The sequence below is a fragment of the Poecilia latipinna genome, unplaced genomic scaffold (genome assembly GCF_001443285.1).
Source record: "Poecilia latipinna isolate Pla-1442-1.1 unplaced genomic scaffold, P_latipinna-1.0 Scaffold1631, whole genome shotgun sequence".
Lineage (NCBI taxonomy): Eukaryota > Metazoa > Chordata > Actinopteri > Cyprinodontiformes > Poeciliidae > Poecilia > Poecilia latipinna.
This window is the reverse complement of record NW_015114247.1, coordinates 306,292-328,644: the sequence shown is the minus strand read 5'-3', so window position 1 is coordinate 328,644 and position 22,353 is coordinate 306,292. Positions and strand designations below refer to the sequence as shown.

Below are 22,353 nucleotides of genomic sequence, written 5' to 3'. Positions count from 1 at the left end.
GGAGGGAAAAAAAGACAGTGGAAAAAAAAAAAATTTTTTTTTTTTTCCCCCATTTTTTTTAAAAAAAAAAAAAAAAAAAAAAAAAAAGTGCAAACTAAAGCCGATGCGTCATTTACTGGTGAGGCGGTTTTATTTTTTGGAGGCGTTGCTGCTGCACAAGTACGCTACTTTTTAAAACAACGCAAGTTGTAATTAATCACATGTAGCACTAAAAAAAAATCTGAAAATGATAAGATTCTCATGGGATGACATCTTTGAGTTTCACCATGCATTCCACCACCAAAATGTAAAAAAAAACTGCTGTTAAATGATTTAATTTACTAATCATTACACTTTTTGAAACCACATACAGTTATTTTTATATAGACTACAGTAAAACTCTAAATAACATAGTTAGCACACTTCTTATAGTAGAAAAGACAACATCTTTATTTTGTAGTAATACAAGTTAATGGTTAGTTTGTTGGGCTGTCTGCTCATGTAGCCAACATGTAGTTTGCTGCTCGACTCTTTATACTGCTTGTAGCTTTGACAACCTTCATTGGAGTGATGGGTGGTGCTTCTTTACTTTCCATATTAAAACTGCTCATGTTTTTCTGGAAGCAGGTGTGCTACTTTATGCTTCACTTGGCCAGAGAAAATTGGTTGTTCTGCCAGTTTTTCTGGCATCTCATTAAAAGGTCTTTGGACCAAAGGAACGCTACGGTGGAAACTCCAGCGGCTATAAAAGCAGAACATTTTAAAACTTTGTCTTTCCTAAATACCTTTGATTCCAAATGCCTACTGAACTGAAATGACAATTTTTTTTTTTTTTTTTTTAATGTTGAGTTTTTTTTTTGGGGGACAATTATTTTAAAAACCATTGAAGTATAGAACATACATTATTTCAATCATACAATGTTTGTTTTTTTTTACCAGAGTTATTTCCAAATCTGATGTAGAAAATAAATAAATAAAATTGTACAGAGACGTATCTTAACTACTGGTACCGGATTTGTTGATTACAATATATGTTTGTAATCAACAAACATATATTGTAATCAATATATGTTTGAGTATTTCTTGAAACAATATGAAAATACCTCAAACTCAATTAGTCATATAAAATTCAATCTCCCGAATACAACAAGTTCTCTCAGGTATTTTTTTTTAATTTGCTAAAAAAAACAAAAAAAAACACTTTTATTTCTTACATTATATGAATTTAAAACCACAAACTTCAATGTACTTTTCTGAGATTTTATGTGACAGCTCAATACATGTATTGCATAATTGTCAAACAAAAGGAAAAATCTGACTTTGTTTCATTCCAAGAAGGTGAACCTCAGCTTTGCTAAAAAGTTTCCCTATCATGATGCTAACACCACCATCCGTCATCAAGGCTATGGTCTGTTTAGTATGATATCCAATGCATTTTTCTGCCATACATTGCATTTTGCATGTAGTCCTCAAAGTTAAATTTTTGTTTGTTTGTTTTGCCCAGGTACATTCTTCCAGCTCTGGTTAGCTGTTACTCTTTTTGGCTTTCCTCCAGTGTTGATTTTCTTCCTCCCACTCTTCCATAAAGACTAGATTTGTGGAGTGCACTGCTGAAACATTGCCCTGCTAATACATTGTTCCTCAAGAGTTGTGGATCTCTGCAGCTCCTCCAGAGTTACCGTGGGCATCTTTCACTTTTGGCTTGAAAGATGTTCTATTTTGAAGTTTATTTTATCACTCAGCTCTTCTTTAATCTTAATCAACACCTTATTCCCCACCTGTCTGTTGTGTTCCTCGATCTTTATGATGCTGTTCGTTCATTAACGCCCTGTAACAAACCCCTGAGGCATTCACAGAACAGCTAGCGCTCCGTCTGTACCCAAAGAAGGACGGAACGCAATTAACTGCACTGAGAGAGAAACGTGCTGAGTGCAGGCTCACATTGCCTTTCAAAACTGAGCAATTATGTGGCGCTTTATGTTGATCTGTCAGGTAAAATTCTCCCATGTACATTAAAAGTTGCAGTTGCAACATAAAGACTTCTCTTTGTGAACGACTATCACACCTCATGACCGTTTTGGCAGATTTATGCAATTATTAATCACTACAACAATGTCAGTTTTCTCTCTGACTTTTTACTGTTCGGTGACAAGATGAGATGCCAAGCTTTTATCTCAATGATCTTCATACCACTCATTCTTTTGGTTCTCCACCAAAACCTCGCCTCTCTTTATGATCCGTCAGAGCTCCCACCTGTGATCGCTGATCAAAAGCCCAACCGTCTCTGTGGCGTGCAAGCATGTGTACGGCTTGAGCCTTCATGGGAATTATCCTGTGATTAATCACTGGTTGTTGGCTGGGGTGGGGAGGTTTGCAGGGTGTCTGCATTCACGTGGGTGTTTGTGTGTGTGTGTCCGATTGTTCACAAGACTGTGTGACGTGAAGCCTTCTCAGCGAGAGGACAGGTGGCCGCGATGCGTGGCCTCTTACAGGAATCGCCCCGGTCCTTCTCTTTAGTGGAGGCCAGTGACGGGTCAGTGCATTGGCTTGGATGCAAATGCACATGCACAAACGCATGCCAGTGGAGCGTGACGCAATAACACGAATTGCTGTCTGCGGCGCGGCAATATTCGAGACGGGAGAAAACAGGAAATTTCGGGCAAGTCTCCTCGGCCGAGTGTCATAGCACCTCCGCTTTCCACTCGCTTTTTCTCTCTCCTCCTGCTGCACATGCTTACACAGACAAACACACGCAGTCGCACACACCCAGCCTCACACCGCCAGCCAGTCAGCCAGCCAGCCAGCCTTTCGCTCTTCACTCACACCCTCAAATCTTACCAAGTTCAGCTCTCCCTGCTCAAAGGCAGACAGGAGCAGCACGGCAGCCTGTTAAACGAGTTGAGGGAAGGAGCAGCAGAGTCACAGAGAGAGACATAGACGGGAAGGAGAGAAGGAGGGGAAGGGGGGCTGAATGAGTGAAGGGAGAGCAAGGCAGAGAGAGTCACAGTTGCCCATATGCCGAGAGGAGCATGGGCGGTTGAGCAACCTGGCCCCCACTGAGGCTTCCTGACTCATGGGAGCGTCAGGAACCGGGTCCCAAGAGAGCCTGGAAAACGCTGCTGGATCACGCGTGGTGGGAGAAGGAGGGGAGAGGAAAAAACTCTTGGAAGGGGAGGCAAGAGGCAAGACAAGCTGCAACGGTAGGCTGTCCCACTCAGCTGCTGTGCCGTGATGACGTCGGCGGGCATGTGACCCAGGGTCTCCAGTGACGCCGCATGGAGGGCAGGAAAGAGACGAGTTTTAAAGCTGGTGCCTTTTGGGTTGTGTGAGGGCTCTGCTCGCCTCCCCAACAACCACAGAACCACAGACGTGCGGCTCGGGGTTGGTGTCTGAGGGCGACCTGGAGTGTAAATGGTTAATCGTCACGGGCCAACACCAGTCACAAGGACGGCGCTAAGCAAGTAAGTACGTTCCAACCACACTGGCCAGGCAAGCCAGTCCGACACCATCTGATCTATCCGCAAAAGCGATATTTGCCTCTGCAATTTTTTTTTTTTTTTTTTTTTTCTCTATAAAACCAAACCTGGTCGTTACTTGTGGTCATCCAAATAGTTGATACGTAGAAGCATGTCTTGTGGATGGCTTTTCCATTTTTTTTCCGCCTTCATGACACGCTGCGTGCTCTTGGTTTAGGACGTGTCGAGGGTCACAGAAACCGCAGAGGAACAAAAGTGGGGCTTGCTGGAACCAGAGGCAGCCATGGCATCTAACAGCCTCTTCAGCACAGTGACACCATGTCAGCAAAACTTCTTCTGGGGTGAGTACCTACGTTCGCCGGTCGCCGATTCTCTTCTGGAAACAGGTCGGTTGCGGGGCTTGGGTTCACGGAAAGGACTCGGTGTGGGGGGGGGAGGTCAGCTGCTGAGATGCGGATAACTTCTGTGATGAGGATAAAGATCTTGGACCTGAAGATCTTGAAGGATTTGAATCCAGACGAGGATCAGCCGAGGTCACCGCCATCAATTTTTTGAGCATTTGTGGTGGAAGAGAGAGACCCAACCGTCATCAAGACTTTTTGACAAGTGACCAAAAAAAAATAAAAAATTAAATCTGCACTGAGAGATTCCAGTATTTACTTATATGCAGTGTTTATAAATATTCCTGGAAGAGGGAGATGACATGTTTGTGCAACGTACCCTTAGATTTAGAGAGCGATGCCATTGCAGAACCAAAAACAAAGGCAGGGGTGATATTTTTGACAGACGTAAACAGCCGCTGCGCAAGGGAGTTTACAGTTGAGCATTGGAACAAGATGTGGGGATTACTGGGCTGTGTGTGGGTTTATGTGTCTCTGTTGGGAATACAGTATTGATTAGGCTGCCAAGAGGGATCTGTAATCGCTTCCTAAAGCTGCTCGGTCGCTCTGCTGTCATCAATTAATCTGTTTAGATTTCCTCCAGCACCGCAGCGGCTTGAACCGGCTGACGGAAATTCGGAACTGAGCAAACTCATCATAAACTCGGATTTAGAACAACCACTTCGTTCTGATTTTTATTGGACGTCTAAAAATAATTCCTCGCCTCGGATACTTTTTAATCCCCTCGTTTCTCTGTTTGAAATTAGGGGACAAAAATAACTCCTGAACAGGAGCAGAGGCTACCTGGGAAGGCCAACTTGCATGTTTCACTTAAGACCCCCTCCACCTCCACCCCTTCCTGTAGATTTACTTTAAGCTGCTGTGACAGCTCTTTTACAGACTCTACTTCAAGGTTGCAAAATTAACCATATTGCATGGATTTTTTTTTCCCAAATTGAAGGAAGCAAATATTTCCTCCTGATGCAAGACATGTCTCCCTCCCTGCTCCGCTCCGCAGCTTTCGCTCGCCTTGTCCAAATCAAACGCGTAAAAGATGTTTTGCAGAAGTCGCTCCGTGGTCAGCCACAGCTGCTCCGTACAGAAGCAGGCTGCAGGGAATGTGGAGAAAGAGAAAGAGAGAGAGAGAGGGAGCTTTCTAACAATCACCGCCACCTATTAACGCTCTAACCCCCTCTGACCTTTCGGCGAGTCTCTGGGGCACGAGAGGATAAGAGAAAAAGAGCCTGCTGTGGTGCATTCAGGTGTAGATCTCTGCGGATTTCAGGTAGGGAAGGAGATGAAAGTGATAATTAGTTTAAGTGTAAAGGCATTGCCGCTTGTTATTTAATGTCAGGCCCGAAAAAACTCAGTCCCCCTAATCAAAAACAGAAAAACATGATTTAGTATGTTTAACATATCATGACAATTGCAAGTGGCACCGTAAGTAGTTTTCCTTGAATCGCTTCGTTAAAATTCCCAATGAAGTTTCATCTTCGCTTCGCTTTAAAAGCTTCTAGTAAATCCGTTTAAATAAGATCACATTTTCAACTCCTTCTGTTGTCGTGTTTCGTTTGGTCCAGCGACAGTCTGTTTTCATCAAACCCCCTCCCTTTGTTTGTTTGTTTGTTTGTTTGTTTTTTTCCACTCTGTCTGCACATTGTTGCTTATCGGGGACACTTTTAATTCAAGACCCAGCTTTTTATCCACAGCAATAAACTGAGCTGGCGAAGATTTCTAATTAAGCAAAGACAGAGGATCATTAAAATTTGTCTTGGCACTTTGCGTCAGGCACTTCTCATTAAATCGCTTCGAAATCCATTTTTCTTTTATTATATCTCCTCATACTGGCAGATCAGATGGAGAGGGGCAGAATAATCGACAACACGTGTGGCACCCACTCAACCGCCACTGCCTCTCTGGGGAACATTTAACTGCCTATTTTCTCTCTTACAAACCTAATTACGTATAGACAATTAAGTCATGGGTAGCAATTATCGTTCAATAAAGTCGTGCAGGAACAGTAAAGAATAATAAAAAAATAAAAAAAAGAAGAAGAAAAAAAAAAGGCAAAGGGACCCGAGTCAACACGATCAAAAGCGAAAGGGGTAAATATCCGAGGACTGCATGCGGAAAACTTCACCCCCCCCACCTCTGAAGAAAATCTCGGATAATTTGCAAGGGAAACCGTATATGTATTTGAGAAAGGCAAGCTTCTGTTGCATAAGTATTGCCTTAGATCTAACCACAGGCCTGCTTCTTGGAGACATCTTAAAAGTGAACCAGACATCACCCCTCCTCTCCCATTCCCCCATCCCCCCAATCCCAGCCGGGGAGCGAAGTGAAGCCCACTCATCAATAGGTAATTTGAAAATGCCAGAGGGGGGGAAAAAAAGAAAAAAAAAAAAGCGGCAGCGCTTCACTGGCTGCTACTGTGCAGCGGAGACTCTTCCCTCAACTCCGCGCTCAAAGGAACTCTTTTTAGCGTCTCTTAATTGTACCTCTGAGGCAAACTTGCTATTTAATCCCAGCAGGGTCATACTTGATGAAGTAAAAACGCTTCTGTTTGTGTTTGCAAACTGCCCGGGCTAATAAAACCTATTAGCCTACGCTTGTTCCCGAGGGGGAAAACAGAAAGGTTCAGAGTGTTAACGTGATCAGGATTTATTCAGACATGGATTAACCCGCTCTGTAATGTGAGTGAAATGTGCAAGCAGCGATTGGTGGGCTTGTTGCGGGCAAAACTTAAGCTACAGGTAGCTATTACGGTCTGAATGAGAGTGTCATGGAAACACAATAACCTGTGATTTTAATGGGCTGAAACAAGCTATTCCCACTTTTTTTTTTTTTTTTTTAGGAAACTATCTGTAATTTTCACCCTTTCTACAGCGATGCTGCGAAGGCAACAAAGGTTCGGAGTAGGCATGGGCTGGTTTTCACAGTATATGGAGGGTTTGAGAGTTCTCTTTACAACACAACAGAAACATTCTCTGATCATGTTCCTAATTTTTTAAAGTTCTTGTAAAGCGATACGTGAGAAAGTGCCGAAGCAAGCCTCGATTTATGACTGTATGGGTCATAAATTCATACAGTGACAAAGCGCTGACCCTGACAGACCGGTTGCTGTGCAGTGGTGGTCAGCTGAGTTGAATAAAGGAGCCTACACTTTGCAAGAAAGATAAATTCATCTGTTTGGAAGTAGTTGGAAAAAAAAAAACAGGAAACTAAAAGGGGCAAGAACCCGTCACTCTTGTTGGTTCAGGGTCTCTGGGGATTTTAGGTTCGTAAAATGCCTGGATGTGTCTCGTTGAAGTGAAGTCTCCCTTGTAAGTTTGAGGTAAATTACAAACTTTTTTTTTTCTCTCTGTTTGTGAAATGCTTTTGTGAAATGAAAAAAGTCTCCTGAGTTTGGGAATCAAATCCCAGGAGGACTTTGAGGCACCTGCTCTCCCACGTAGCACGATGACACCCAAAAACCGAGCATTGTCAGTGCTTTTATAGCATTAAACCTGTGATGTAATCAGACAAAATATCAGTGGATGGATTGGATTACCCTGCTCTGCCGACAGATTCTATTAAATCACAGTTTTTATCAATTTCTGAAGACAAAAACAAAGTAAAAAGTTCCTCACGTCCTCTCATGAGGACTTGAGGACACGTTCCAGCTCATGTCCTCTCATGAGCTGGAACGTGGAAGAAGCACCACCTATCACTCTTAGTTAAACTATTTTATAGTATGTTTGTTAGCAGCTGACTGCGAATGGCAGATAGGCTGACAAAATATCCAACTCCTATAAAAAATGGATCAAATTCTGCACAATAACCTCTCAGGAACATAAGCATATCTCTCAAAATAATAAAAAAAAATAACTACACGTAGCTAATACCATCATTATTACTACTAACAATAAGTATGCTACATGATTTAAGCAACTATAAAAATAAATGTGGATGTCCTGCATTATATAGAGGCAGTTAACACCAAGTAATGTGTTGTGTAAATACAGTGAAACTTACTTTTACTCAGCGTTATCGTTTCATGTGAATCTCATACACATGCACAGGTTAAATAGCCAACAAAAGTCTGCCAGCAAAAACTTGTGAGAAGCGCTTCTGCATGTAATTTAACATACAGCAAATAACCTGCAAACGATTGGATTCTGTTTTCCTTCCTAACTCTGAGCTATTAGTTCATGGATTATCGTCTGGCTTCGGTGGAAGAGAAGGAACGGAGAGTTGTTAAAACAAATGAGATTACTCTAATCCCTGTAATATGAAGACTGTGACAACAAACCCACAATTCGGCGCACATTTTCACAAGGCAGCGTGTATTATCTTTCGTTTTATCCCAATACCCGCTTGCAATGGGAGTAATTACACTATTATGATAAGGTGACCTGCCAGCTGACTGTTCTGCCTGTTGATAGTGTTGACGATAGACTCGCTTTTTAAACACAGTTACTGCTAACCTCTCTTTTTTATCTCTTTTTTCTTTCTCTTTTTACAATTTTGTCCAAATCTTTGCCATTTTTATTCAAAGTAAAAGTCTGATCGGTTTGATTTTGGATAGCTTTTCGAACTCTCGACTCCTCTACACATTGACGGGTAACCGTCAACCGGCGAATCTTTTAAAGCAGCGCTTTTTCAACACTTAGCGGGTTCAGGCCCTCGTCCTCCGCAGCAGCAGCAACAGCAGCATCACGCTGGGCGAATTACCGTTATCCGATATAAGCCCTCAGAGAGGAAGTAACTACCTAACACTTTCAAAATTGGTCTATCTTGGACCGGGTTCATTCTAATGAAACACAAGCCGCTTCACCTCGCTCTGTCCCGTGTCAAGTCCTTCCTTTTTTTCCCCCATCGCCACCTTCACCTTTATTTGCGTTTGATTCCTGTTATTCGATCAGCAGACGGCTTCGGGCCAAGCTGATACAGCGATCTCGAACCGCAGGGAAACCTGAACATCATCCCGCAACACCCCTCCCCACCCGCTTGGACTTTCAGCCTTTTCTGTATTAAGAGGAAATATGGAGTGTTGCGCTTTCCCCGTGTTTGGATTCAGCTTGTAACGATGTGAGTAAATGAGAGCGCGGCCCGCAGCACCGGCACAAGGCGCTACCTGTTCTCGTCTGCGACGGGGGAAAAATGGCCAACTATTTCACCCTGTTTGGTTTAATCTGAAAGGAATGCGGTATCCCCTCTGACTCGAGATGGACTCAAACGTATATGTAAAAAAACTGCACTTTCCTGCGAAGGATAATAAAAAAGAGCAGGAGCTGGAGTGGCTCATCCACGAAGTGATTAAATAAGCACACATGAGTTAATTTGATTCATTTCTAGGAATGAATTAAACTGGTATCCAAGTAGCCAAATGTGATCCGTCTACGAGTGTAACTGTTTAAATATTTTTAAATAGTCAAACATTTTACCATTTTAGCCTGTTGTTGCGTGTCTTTTTTAAAGTTTTCATAATCCTTAAACTTTTCCACATTTTGTCCCATTAACACCACAAACTTCATTTGTCTTTGCAAATTGGCTCGAGTTCAGTCAGATAGGACGGCGAGCCCCACTGGGAATGCCGACGTTCCAAGTCTTGCAACAAAATCTTAATCGGATTTAGCTGTGGGAGTTTCTAACGCGTGAATATTCTTTTATCGAAGCGCTTCTGTTGTCGCTTTAAAGCCGTTCAGTGGGGAGGTGAACCTCGGCCCCAGTCCAGTCTTCAGGTTTTCCTCTAGGGATTGTCCTGCGTTTACCTCCATCCGTCTCCACACCTTTTCCGACCATCTTGTTAGATGCGAGTTTCCTCGTCTCACACAAAGTTCTGCATGTAGTTTAGTTTCAGTAGATCTTCACGGCGCTTTCCTCTCGTCGGTTTTCCGTAAAGCCCAGGTTTGCAGTGCTCTGTTGAACTGTTGAATATCTCTCCCACCTGAGCTGAGGATTTCTGCAGCGCCTCCAGAGTCATCATGGGCCTCTTTGCTGCATTCCTGACCTGAGAGTTTATGTTGTCAGATAACAGATTAGAATTGAGCTCAAGGTGATGGTCAGAGCTTAAAATGTTACTTTAAAGTCTATTTCTACCTTTACCTTGAGGCCTTCACAGAACACAGGAGTGTTTATTATGACTCTTAGGGGCAACTGGGCAAATTCTCTACTATTTTTAGAGGAAACATGAGCTGCGTTTCCATTGCAAATGCACGCAAAACTTTTTCGATAGTCTCTTAATGTCGAAAAAACACAATTTAGCAATTGCGGTGTTTCCATGAAATAAGAAATGCAATTAAAATCACACGTGAGTAGGTGATAAAAATGCATGGCGGTGACAGATGTAAACACTTATATGAGGAAAGACCCTGGGAATCGGCAACCTATACAGATCCCTGAGATTTTGGGAGTTTTACAGAAAAGCGACGGCTTCAACACGTTCGAATGTCAAAGTCAGTTTTTGGTGAACTGAGCGATGCTGTGAGACTTCTGGTGGAGCCGTCTGAGCGCTGTCTAGAGAAAACTGGCCTGATGCGGAAAAAGTGTTTCTATCGTAGTTTTGCGAAATACACCAATTTTGACACAGCTCTGAAAAACCACTTCATCCTAGTGCAGGCTTTTATTTTGAAAAACTTGTTTTTTTGGGGGGGGTTTTTTTCCCTTTGTAAATTCAATTTGCGCAACTGAATGGTCAATGGAAATGCAGACCCTATAGTATTTGAGTCTTAATACAAATTACTGCCACACTTTTCAGATTTTGAAAAAAACATTTTCAACTCATATATCTTTTTCCTTCACCATTACTCTGTTTTGGCCCGTCACACAAAATCCTAATTAAATACATTAAAGTCCTGACAAAACATGGAAAACCTCTGTCAGCATTAATACCTTTGCATGGAGCTGAATATGTAGGAGCTCTACTGTAAAGTGTGTATGCTGTGCGAGGGCTTCGAGTGTGTGTGAAGGTGTCTGTCAGGAAGATCTGTCCGCTTGATTAATGCGCTCACTCAAACTGACACCTGGAACCAATCCCCCCCCTTCCCTGGCGAACCCCTCAGCCCGCCCCCATGTGCGCTATATGTTTATGTGTGTGTGCATTCCACACACTCTGCTCCTTCAGCCTGACTGAGGCTGAGTGTTGAGCAGGAGGCACAGATGGGACCGAGGAGGGGGCGATTCGGCGCGGAAGAAAAGAAAGGTGTGTGCAGGGGAGGGAACAATAGGTGGATGTGCAGCAGAGGGTGTGGGGTGTCATTAATGGCACACAGGCCCCATCTCCTAATTTGCTCGAATTACCAGCCCACGCAGAGGGGCGGGGAGTGGGGGGGGGGCTCCCCTGCCAGCGTCGAGGTGTGAACACAACAGATCAAATACACCTGAACGTCGGGGAGCCCACCCACTCGACGACACCCACACAAGCTTTTTATGGTTCCCGACCACTCCGTGATTCGACGACGCACGGGAGACGGACGTTTCATGTGTCGCGGATTCCGGTGGGAGAGATGTAGTGAGCAGCACAAAAAAAAACAGAGGGTAGAGACGGCCGGTAGCTACAGATTGGTCCTCCGTAGGGCTGACTCTTCAGAACCACCTCCCATATGGCACTGTCAAAGGTTGCAATTTGCCGTCATCAGCTCTCCTCGCCTACCTCCCTTCCCGTCCCTTCCGAGGTCCCCTCCCACCCACGCTTTCAGGAAAAGGGCGATGACAAATGCGATGGGGCGGTGATGCTTTTGGCCACCACAACAGTCAGAGTCACCAGCGCCGCGCCACCTGTGGCACGCACACACTCGCAGACACACGCACACACACCGGCACACAAGTGTGTTCACCAACACCAAAATGAAATACGCCCCAGGGACACAAAGGGTGGAGGTAGTGGAGGGTTTGGGAGGGTGGGGGGGTAGAGGAGTGTGTGTAGGTGTGTTTAGTGGGATGCTAGTCTTTGAACTTTGAATCGGGTGTGTAGCTGACATTGACAAGTCTCTGGGGAGAGAGGGGGAAGCGAGAAAAGGTAGCTCTCATTTGTAGAGTGGCCTCTAGAGAGGAAGAAGGAAGGAGAGAGAGAGAAGGAAAGAAACTGGAGAGAAATCTTCAGATTGAAGTGTTTTATTTAAATCTTTGCAAACTTAACCTATGCAAAGAAACAATATACTGTAATGATTTTTATTTTTATTTTTATTTTTTTTGCTGGCTCTATTTCCCTTGAGTAAGTTTATACAGAAGTAACAAATCTATAAAAACCTGTTAAATTTTCCTTTAAATGACACTTCTTATTAAATACACAATACTACTAATCTACAACTCCTAACGTTTGGCTGTGATGTACGTAATACGGCAAGTCAACGTTATGAAACTTACAGCTGCAAGCGACCGTCCTCCACTGCGGAAAGAGAAGTTTGTTCGTTCATTTCCTCGGCTGCCATTTTTACAACTACAGGCAGACTGCGATCAACATCATGGCTCACAACTTCTCTTTATGTTCGCTGATTGACCTGGTTGAGATTGTACTTGAGAAATCAAGCTCAATGAGAGAAATCCCAGGTAGAGCACTAAAGGGAGATGAGAATCAAAAAGAATAGTATGAAAAGGCAACAACTAGGCTGCTGTTGTGTATTTGAATTGATATATTTTTTTTTGTATTTGTGGACAAAAAATAGTAACCAGTGATAAATACGACGAGATTATCAATTATTTACTCTTTTCAAACAGATGGACGCACACATTTGAATATATAAATTGTTTTAAACAATCAAGCTGAACAGGATGTGTGCCGACAGTGAGATGCTTTCTCCGTATCTCAGGAGATGAAGTTCAGTTTATTTCATAGTTGTGCCGAAATAACCCTAGTGTCCAACCAGGTTTTCTGGAAAAAGCTCTTCTGTCACTGAGTTCAGAACACAGAACAGATGAACAAATGAACCTAAATCAAATTTTGAAAAATGTAAGACTGACAAAATTGTGAACGACACATAAATACAATCCTAAATTTATATAACGTGTGCACATGGAGAGGTATCAGGAACGTTGCAAAATTTGTAACATATGTTTTAGTAGCTGAGAGGTCCTGAGCTCATGTTTTTTACACTACTCAGTGTAAAAACGGCTATAACACACCAAAGCTAACTTTAACGATTCTAAATGCCATTTTAACTCTCACAGCAGCTAAGTTGTCTTGTTCTTGCACCAAATGTCACAAAATTTCCTGTCACTTCCCTATTTGTGAACTATCAAAATTACAAAATTAGTCCCACTCTAGAGGAGCTGTAACCCCTTGTTTAATAAATGTCCTTTATATTATAAATAATTGAATAGTTTTTCTCACTCAGCCACAAAGCTTCATTCCCGTGTTTCATTCTAGTGTATTGCATCATTTCACATTGTACCAGACCGTATCGTTCTGTGCAGTATTGTTTTGTATCATGGCGTAACTTGATGCATCGTATTGGATTCTGCTTACCTGATGTGAATCATGGCAGGATTGGTGAATTCAGTCGTATTGGACCCGATCACTACCAGTCCATCAAGATACAGCCTCGCTGTCTTACATTGAAAGTAAATGGGAGGGAAAGTTACAGAATAAAATAGTTTTGTCAAAATGTCTTTGAGAATGCTGGCCGTATCTGGAGAACTGCAGTGCCAGCCTGGCTTATTCTGATACTGAAAAGTTATTTCGTCTTTTCCTGCTACCACTTTCTTAAGTCTGCAGTTCTTTTGGCTTTTGAAGAAAAAATAAAACACAGTTTCAAACTATTCCTGCAAGGACAGCAATGTTACCAACCTGCAAAAAAAAAAAAAAAATCCCTTGAGATACATTTCGGGTTGTTTGAAAGCACTTTCCTCTGACTGACTGGGGCGGAGGACGTCTTTTAAGAGTTTTTCTCTTGTTTTTGTGTTGATCCGTGAGCTGTTCCAGTTTACACACTCTCTCAATCAAATCACACTGCTGCTCCGACGGGCTGCTCTGGCTGATCAAAGTCCATATACATACATACAGTCTGATCCTTGCTGGGGTAGACTTTCGGTCTGGAGCTGAATCCTGTCACTCACCCAGGCAGCTGCTCTCTTACAGTCATCTGTAGTTTTTTTTTCCTCTTTTTATTTTGCAGTTAAAAGTTTTTCCTTCAGCTGTTACTCTGTTCATTTTACTTCACATCTTTCCTCAAAGGAAATAGGTCTCTCTCTCACTCTTTTTCTCTCGTTCTCCTTGTTGGACAGAGACCAATAACGGGCCTTTTCCACTTTACCTCCCCTGATGCTGAATGAGCATCCCAGAGGAGCGGGAATATTTTATTAGAGTGATATTTTGAAAGCTCCTTTTCTCCTCCTGCCTTTCTTCCTCTCCCGTGAAGGAGTCCTACGATGCTGCGACGCTGCAGCATATGTGTTTGTGTGAAGGAAAACAGCTCACACAGAGCAAAGATGATTCAAAGTCACGGCTAAATGAAAGGCTGTGAGCTCCGGTCTATTGAGTTGCATTGTTTTCTTTTTAGTCCTGCTTGGGAGGAGGATTACGGCGGGGGCAGGAAAAAAAGAAGAAGAAGGGGGAAAAAAAGCCCAACAGGGACAGAAAGTGAGCGGTTTGGTCTCTGGAGAATTAGACTCAACACAAACAAAAATAGAAGTCAGTCAGTTTTTGCTGACAAACATTTTTTTAATGCAAGGGTGTTTCTTTCGGGAAGTTTGCATCATTTATTTCGTCTTTTTTTCATTTATGAGAAGGCTGACATTTCAGGATGAAAATGTAGTCGGTGGATCATAGGAGACAGGGCCGGCCCAACGTTAATCTGGGGCCCTGAGTGGAAAGCAGTGTGGTTCCGTTGTTGCAGTTAAACCCACCAGCTACTAATTACCAGTTTTTAAATTAGCAAAGTTTCATAATTTTATCTTAAAAAGGCAACAAGTGGTTTTTAAAAATTTTTAAAAACCGCACAACAATAAGTAAGTTATTTCTCTTGTTTATTAATTTGGTCTGGCAGCCATTTCTGGAGTTCGGCTCAGTTGGAAAGGAGAGGCGGTTTAATTAGTTAGTATATATGGAAAATTGTAATTTAGTGATAATTTACTTTGTTTTACAGCGTCTATTAAATGTGACCACTAATACACACAATTAGCAGAATTAACAAGAAAACTAGCAATGTTACAGTTTTGAACCTTAAAATAACTGTTGGATGATGAAAAGTTTTCTCTGTGTGAATACAACTGCTACATTTTCATATCCCTATACTCTAAATAAATGCAAATTTAAAGAATTTTAATACTTTTTTATTATTATTATTAAAGCAAATTTAAAAATGCAAAATAACCACAAATTATAACCATGGGAATGTTTACTTCTATGAGAAGCTAAGCGCTCATGGGGGCCCCCTGCTGGTCTGGAGTCACTGAGCAACAACTTATTTTACTGATGCCTAAATTTGTGCCAAAAATCTAGAAACTAGGACTGGTCTCACAATAATCAAACTAGGAATGTTTTCCTGTGTATGATTACAACTAGTATACTTACTAATTCTGATAAATACTTCATTTAAATTTGTTAAAAGAAATAATAATAATAGAAATTGCACCCACTTCGCTCTAAAATGACTGCCAGGATTATTTCGTTTTCATAGAAATATGGGTTTCTAAAATGAAAACAACTGCATGCTCTTTTAAAGAAATGTATTTCAAATGGTCTTTGCATTTTATTGGCCTGTTTTGCTCTCACACAGAACATATACTTAGATTCACTTCATTTGCACACAGCCAGATAGATCAACATGCACGAGTCCTGCTGGACCCTGCAGAAGCGGCGGGAACAGCAGAATCGGTCTCACTGGTAAACAAACAGAGCGAGGCTGCTGGGAGTCTTTGCTGGGCCTCCAAATTATAGCCTGGTTAACCAAAGTCTCAGAGCCCGTCCCTTTTACTGCAGCGCACATGTGTGTAACATACACGCCCACATGCGTTTGCCTGCATGACCTGTGCACATTGAAGGCACCGCGGAGGCCTGCATTAAAAGCGCATATGCAATCAGGTTGAGTGAGCTCGTCTGCGCGACAGTCGAGGCCGAGAGTGGAAGGTTTTATAGACATTAGCGAGGCTGAAAGCAAAGCACACCCCGAAGGCCTGTAATAAATATTACCCAATCATCAGGCTCACAGTGTGAGGTTATTACTGATGAAAAAGAATGGTTCGCAATGTAAACACGGGTTTAATGTTTACAGCTTTTAACCGTGTGTATCCGCTCTCTGAGTCTTTACTGGCAGAAGTTGGTTTCCGTGGCCTGAACCTGGTACAGGGTGGTAAACGATAAGGCTTTGTGGGTAGCAAGTCGTCAGACAGTTACCTCTTTTTTTCCCCAGAATGATGCAAAAACAGCCTTCTTGGTGATGCAGTCTCTTAAACCATGGTTCAGTGAGAGCAGGTTGGAGTGTTTAGAGCTTCTCTAATTGTGTCTAAATGAGTTCTGCAACTACTGGGGACAGTTTTCAGTTCCCCGGAGGATTCACGAACACAGCAGAGTGATCTACGGTGCTATAAAATCCAGTTAAAATATTTAGGATGATCAGTTCTCGCAAAATGATTGGTCATAAATCTCGCGCTTCCAGAGTGTATTCCGAGCGGACAATTTAATTGTCAGCTCGAGACCACATCCCAACAACTCTGTTGCCAGAGAGGGGGATATTTAATGCATGTGACGCTGAAATTCTCAGCTTTGCCATAATGCAACACCGCAGAATAGATTGGGTTTGAGGGACAGTGTTTCGCAACGTAATTGATGTTCCTCGTGGGACCCAGCAGTTGATGAGACTCTGCTCAAGACTCAATTTAGACTCTATAAAGCTGGCGTCATCCGAGTCTTGGCTAGGCGCAGAGCAGACATGACATGAAATTTTTAACAACCTCTGGAATAACCCGAATACATGTGGAAAATCCTGGATCATAGGTCACACAATCAGACAATGATCATTTATCTCCGAGGGAAATTTCGCCAAACTTTGATGATGTTTCCTTCATTAAATCTGTATTTTTTCCAAAGATGTCTGCAGCTGATTTCTTCCGAGGACATCTCAGGCTGCAGGCTATGAAAGTGAGCTCCATCCTCTTGTCATTTTTCTCCACACGCCCACCTTGCTGTGAGTCATTTCTGACCAGTCGCCTAATGGGCTCGGGATAATTACAGGCTAAGGTTTAAGGCAAATGCCAATCTCTGAGAGAGCTGCGTCAGCCGAGACACTCTGAAATTAACTCATTCAGCAAAGGGAGCACTCGGAAGCAAGACCTGGCGTAAGCGGAGTCTTCTTGGAGGCGATTCTGACATGTAAATGGGGGGGAATTCGAACCCAGTATGTGTGGCCCCCGGCCTGCATACGTCAGGTATGTTTCTTGGACTCAGAAAGGATAAAAAGAGAAGGAAGTGAACTCTCACAGAGTTGCTTTTCAGCTGTTGTCTCAGAGTTGGGAACATTCACTGGATCTAATGGCAGTTTCAGTATTGTTTACCACAAGTTAAGGTAAAAAAAAAGAAAAAAATTGTATGCATGTGCTTCTGCATATTTGGTCGGCCATATTTGTGGTACCCCCAGTAAAGATGAGTACAAAGCCTTTAAATAAATCAGTCTTTTACTATACAGGTATCATCTTGTGAAAATTAAAACAACTTTAATTTTAGAACATTTAGTCTGTGTGTGTGGGGCGGGGGAGGGAAAAGATCCATGTTTGACATAATAATTGGCACCCCGGACGATCCCTTTTGTCTACATTTTTAATGCGATCAGAGTTTCTTGGAAATTCTTATTAGTAATCCAAAACTTCCTTTTCTCTACGGTATAAATCTGATGTGAAACTGAGGTCAGTTTCTCTCAGGCAGACAAGCAACTATGCCATTCAAGTGCGGCAGATGTGTTTTTCCACCATAAGTCAGAAACAAGAAAGCAGCTACACACCTAAGCCTGCCAATGTGTACAGTCAGATCCAAAAAATAAAACGTTTCAGTCGACTGGCCATGTGAAAAAGAAAGCTGGACGAGGAACCGCATTTATCTTGCCACCACGCATGGTGAGAAGGATGTTAAGGGAGCTAAATATACAATTACGAGGCATCATCTAGATGCCAAATGGTTGTTGGCATGTAGAAGCATTTTCCCGAACATAAACAAGTGGAGTTTGCTAAATACTATAGGCCTTTAACTAGAACCATGTGCTTTGGTCCAGTGAGACTAATATTGAGTGTTTTGTTTTTTTGTCCAACATTCCACGTGGGTTTGGTAGGAGTATGTGGAAAACAACCTAATGCCCAGGAATGGTAGAGGATCTGTGATGCTGTGGGGCCATTGCGGATCCACAAGTCTAGGTTTCAATGTGTGTGTTGTCATAAGCTCTTGAAATATCTGATTACTTTTATCCTGCAAGGCCATGACATTTTTCTGATACCAATCTAAAAAACATACCGACAAACCAACTCAGAAATGGTTCATCAGACAAAATAATCAGCAGCTACTTCATGGCCATTTAGGTCGTCAGGCCTAAATCCTACAGAAAAACTGCGAGGTGTGAAAAGAGGAATGGCCAAAGATCCATTTAGCTATCATCCGACCTTAAAGTCTAGAAGATTAAGTGCTGAAAACAAGGTATTTCTAGATTTTTCAGTGTTAGGTTGTGCTACTGAAATAAAAGCTACATATATATTTAGGGCTTTTCACTCATCTTTAGCAAGGGTGCCAGTAAATGAAGGCTTTCTTTCATGGACTGACTTATAATATATGTCCATGCGAGATGTGCAAGCTTTGACGGCGGCCAAACAAAACATACGGTAAATTTAATTCAAACTTTAAATACCCCAAAACTAAAATTGTGCATGGGACATTTGCAGACATGCGGTGGTTTTTGAATGTTTATGTCTGTGTGCAATTGAGCATCCATGATGGCATCCCTTCTCACATCGGTTTGGGTCCAGTGCTCCTCAACATTCCTCTCACCTACCTTCCTGTATATACATACATATATCCTTTCCCAACGTCTCCTTCCTTTTTCTCCCTCATTCCTGCCTGTGCTTGTCCTTCCAGTTTCCAAGCTGCAGCGCTGGAAATGGTCAAGTGATAGCCGATAGGTCCCCTGCGAGTGCTACCGCTTGTCTGCCTTCACGCCATGCAGTCACTCTATCTGTCTTTCCCCGTGTGTCCGTAGCCCACATAAATCATCATCAGTCAAACTCTACGGACAGGGACAACAGAAAGAAATACCCCTCTGTGAGTGCGGTGTTAGTTTTGCCTCGCATAATGTACGTGGGGGCTAAGCGCTCTTGGATACATGAGAACCGCGTGTCTTGCAGATGTACTATAAATATTTTGGTACTAGCCGGCTAGTTTGCAGGGAGGAAGTAGACCAGTGAAATACACAGAGGAAGGGGGAACGTGTAAAGTGGAATGTTGGCCTAGCCCAACTGTCTGTATTGTCTTTAGCACCTACAGATGGTCTCGGTCCAACAAAAACGTTCTTTACAGGGGTTCCTGTTCCCAGTCGGGGCCTTGTACCTATCCAGGATATGCTGCGTTTCCTGCGAGCAAATCCGCCAAACCAGTCTCCGAGCGGTCATAGTTTGATTAATAGCATAATCATGGGTGATCGACGCGTGCTTCATAGGAAAAACCTGCGGAGTTTACTGATGCTGTGGTCCAAATCGACGAAGGAACTGAGCGTAGCTAGTGCTACAAAAGCTGCGAAGGGAAAGGGAGGTCAAATATGGTTGGCAGGTTTAAAAAATGTTTGGTCGCGGCAATGTAAAAGAAATCTACAATTTAAATGTGAAAGAACTGAACTCCCTCTGTTTGGCATGTTTCTGGCCCCAGCCGCAGGCACTGTCACCCAACCCCGTGAAAGAGCAACACAGACACACATCGAAAGTGAGCCGACACGCACGCGCACGCTTTGACAGCAGGTGGTGTGAGACACGTCAACAACTAAAGGTTCGCTGGCAGACTCAGAGAGAGTTCTCGGCTCTGCTCTCCGGTCGCTCAGATCTATCATTGGGGCTCTTTAATGGCAGCCTTCATCACATATTACTGCCTTATTTTCTCCTCTCCATCTTCTAGCCCGCAGAAGTTCCTTTTTTGTTCCTATTTTTAAGTACAAGTGATCTCAATTAGGGACCTCCATGAAGGCAGTAGGCGGCAGACAGTCAGAGCAATAAGAGCGGGGAGGAAATTGTCTTTATACCCCCTCCTCCAGACTCCCACCCACCCTCCTGCCACAAGCAGCGAGCAGCCGCCCCCTCCTTGTCTCCATCTCGTTTAATGCTCCCCTCTGCCTTTGCTGAGTAAAATATCAGACGAACTGTGCCGGCGCAGCCTCCTTCAAGTCCTGTACGACTTTCTGAAAGTAGTTACACATTAAAAATGCCCAGACACACGATCATACTAACAGGCACGCCACAGAACGTGCCGTCCTCATCCCAACGGCTCACGGTGATGTCACAGGCTCGGTCAAAAACAGTCATTAAGGGCTCAGCTCTGATCTGGGATCAGTGCGTGGATGTGACTCGCGTCGATGAGGTCAGGGCGAATAAAGCCAAGGCCCGTCGCCGTCCTCTGCCCCGGTTCACAAGTCGGCCCGCTATCTGTGACGCTACTTTCAAGGCGGCACGTGTGTTCTTTTGGGCTGATTGGCTGGCAGACTGGGTCTTTGGCTGGTTTTGTTGCAGAGCCCGGTGGGCTCACTTGATTGGCTTTCTGGCAGGCCATTGGGCTGGTAGTCTGCCAAACGTGGAAACATCCCGTTAGAGCTGAAAAAGCCTGGTCCTCGTCACTAGAAACCTATAATTTAGCGTCTTGAAAAATGCAGCACTGTGAAATGGATCTTTAATCCAAAGTCTTTAGTGAATGCACTTTTTTTTTTCTTTTGAGTGATGAGAGTGCACCGCGTGCTGATGTAAGAAGAGGGTGCAAGTAAAAATAGGGTTTATAAGTGTTCTCATTGTTTCTCTTCAGAACCTAAACTTCGCTAAACTACGTGAGTGCAGAGGCTTAGCAATGTCTTTGGATAACAAACCATGTTGTAGTGGGCTTTCAGGAAATCTTTCTAAAGCATTTGACAGTGTAGATTATAGCCTTGTCTTATAAAGGCTGCTTCATGTAAGCTTTTTGTTGCCTTGTGTTGAATTGTTTTTTAATCTACCTATCTGGGTGAATGAACCCGGTTTGTGTCTACAGGTAATAAGAACTTCACAGTTTTAGAGGCAAGGGTTAATCTTGGGACCAGTTCTTTTTTTTTCTTCTATTTCTGGTTCTGTAACTTATCTTGAAGAGGTATAGATCTAGATGTGTATCAATTGTAAGCACAGTGTTACACACCTATGGATACAAAAGCATCATCTTTATAAGTAGAAGCAGAGTCTCTTCCATCGCAATTCATTCCTTTTACAAAGTCATTTGGCCAATGTGAAACTGGTGCTTAATGACAAAAAGACAAATCATGGGATTTTCATGGGCTTTTGTTCGAGTTAATAAATTGCAAACTTCAGGAATTGGTTAAGTGAACATCTTTATCGCTTAGAACAGTAGTTCATTAACTGTGGTGGCACTTGGCTTGCTTCTTAGTGGTTGGTACTCATTATGTCGGTATTTGTTTGCTAAATACAAAATAACTGGCTACTTACTGCACGTGGTGTTCTCTGAAGAGAGAACTTGGGTCTGGGAATGACATCCAACAAAATTTAATCAAATAATTTCGGCTCAACGTTTGGAAACCAGTGTGGTTTGCTAATTGCTCAGTGACCAGGCAGCTACTACTAACAACACGAACCGAAATAGTAAATGTTATTCAAATGTAGGAAACCATTCTTCTGATGGTTCTCATGTACAAAATTAAGCTAACCTGCTCTTCAAACATTAGCTCCCCATTGATGGAAGGACTTACATTATATATCGTTAACTTGGAAACCTGGAATAGTGTTGCTCCTTTGATTCCGTTCTTGTTGGTAGGATATTTATGATTTTTGTTGTTGTTGTTGTTGTTATGGACTCTGGCATTAGAAGCATTGTTATCTCAATGGGTTAAACAAAGTTAAAAAAAAAAATAAGTCGCATGCGTTCTGCTTGAACTGCAGCATTATGCCATGCTGTCATCTGTTCAAAGTGAGGAGTTGTTCATTGCAAACTTACAGGGATCCCACAAGCAGAGCAGAGAGACTTCTCCGCTTTGTTTAGCTTGCTGTCAACATAATAGACAGCGGTTGCACATATTAGCAGTTCACACGGGGCCGCGTCACTCCGAGCGGGACCGACAACAGAAACTTTTCCTCCCCGTTTGATAATCTCGACAGGAAAATTAGTCACAAAAGCGTCGGGCGAGTTGGAGCTCTTTTTTTTTTTTTTTTTTTTAAGAAAGCAAATAATCGAAACTGAGAGGCAGAAATACAATATTGCCATAAATCACACGGCGCACATCCCCGCTCAACGCGGCACGCAGTGGTTCTCTACTGTTAGTGACTTCTCCTACTGTGCGATGACTCCAAGCCAGTGTAACACAGTAGATGAAAAACACACACAAAAAAAA

The 22,353-nt window shown here is 42.8% G+C and overlaps 1 protein-coding gene across 3 annotated transcripts in view; it reads left to right on the top strand.

Annotated features, from left to right (window-relative positions):
• Window positions 1–1,595: 1,595 nt before the first annotated feature.
• LOC106964170 (RUNX family transcription factor 2) overlaps window positions 1,596–22,353 on the top strand; it is a 70,577-nt gene continuing 49,819 nt past the window's right edge. The window contains exons 1-2 of one of the 3 annotated variants that reach the window (XM_015059512.1): window positions 1,596–3,440; window positions 3,673–3,796. In XM_015059512.1, coding sequence (XP_014914998.1) covers window positions 3,739–3,796 — 58 coding nt within the window. In that variant the 5' untranslated portion in view covers window positions 1,596–3,440; window positions 3,673–3,738. Of the gene's footprint in view, window positions 3,441–3,468; window positions 3,797–22,353 lie in introns of those variants that run through there. The other 2 variants (XM_015059509.1, XM_015059510.1) reach the window with 2 other exon arrangements.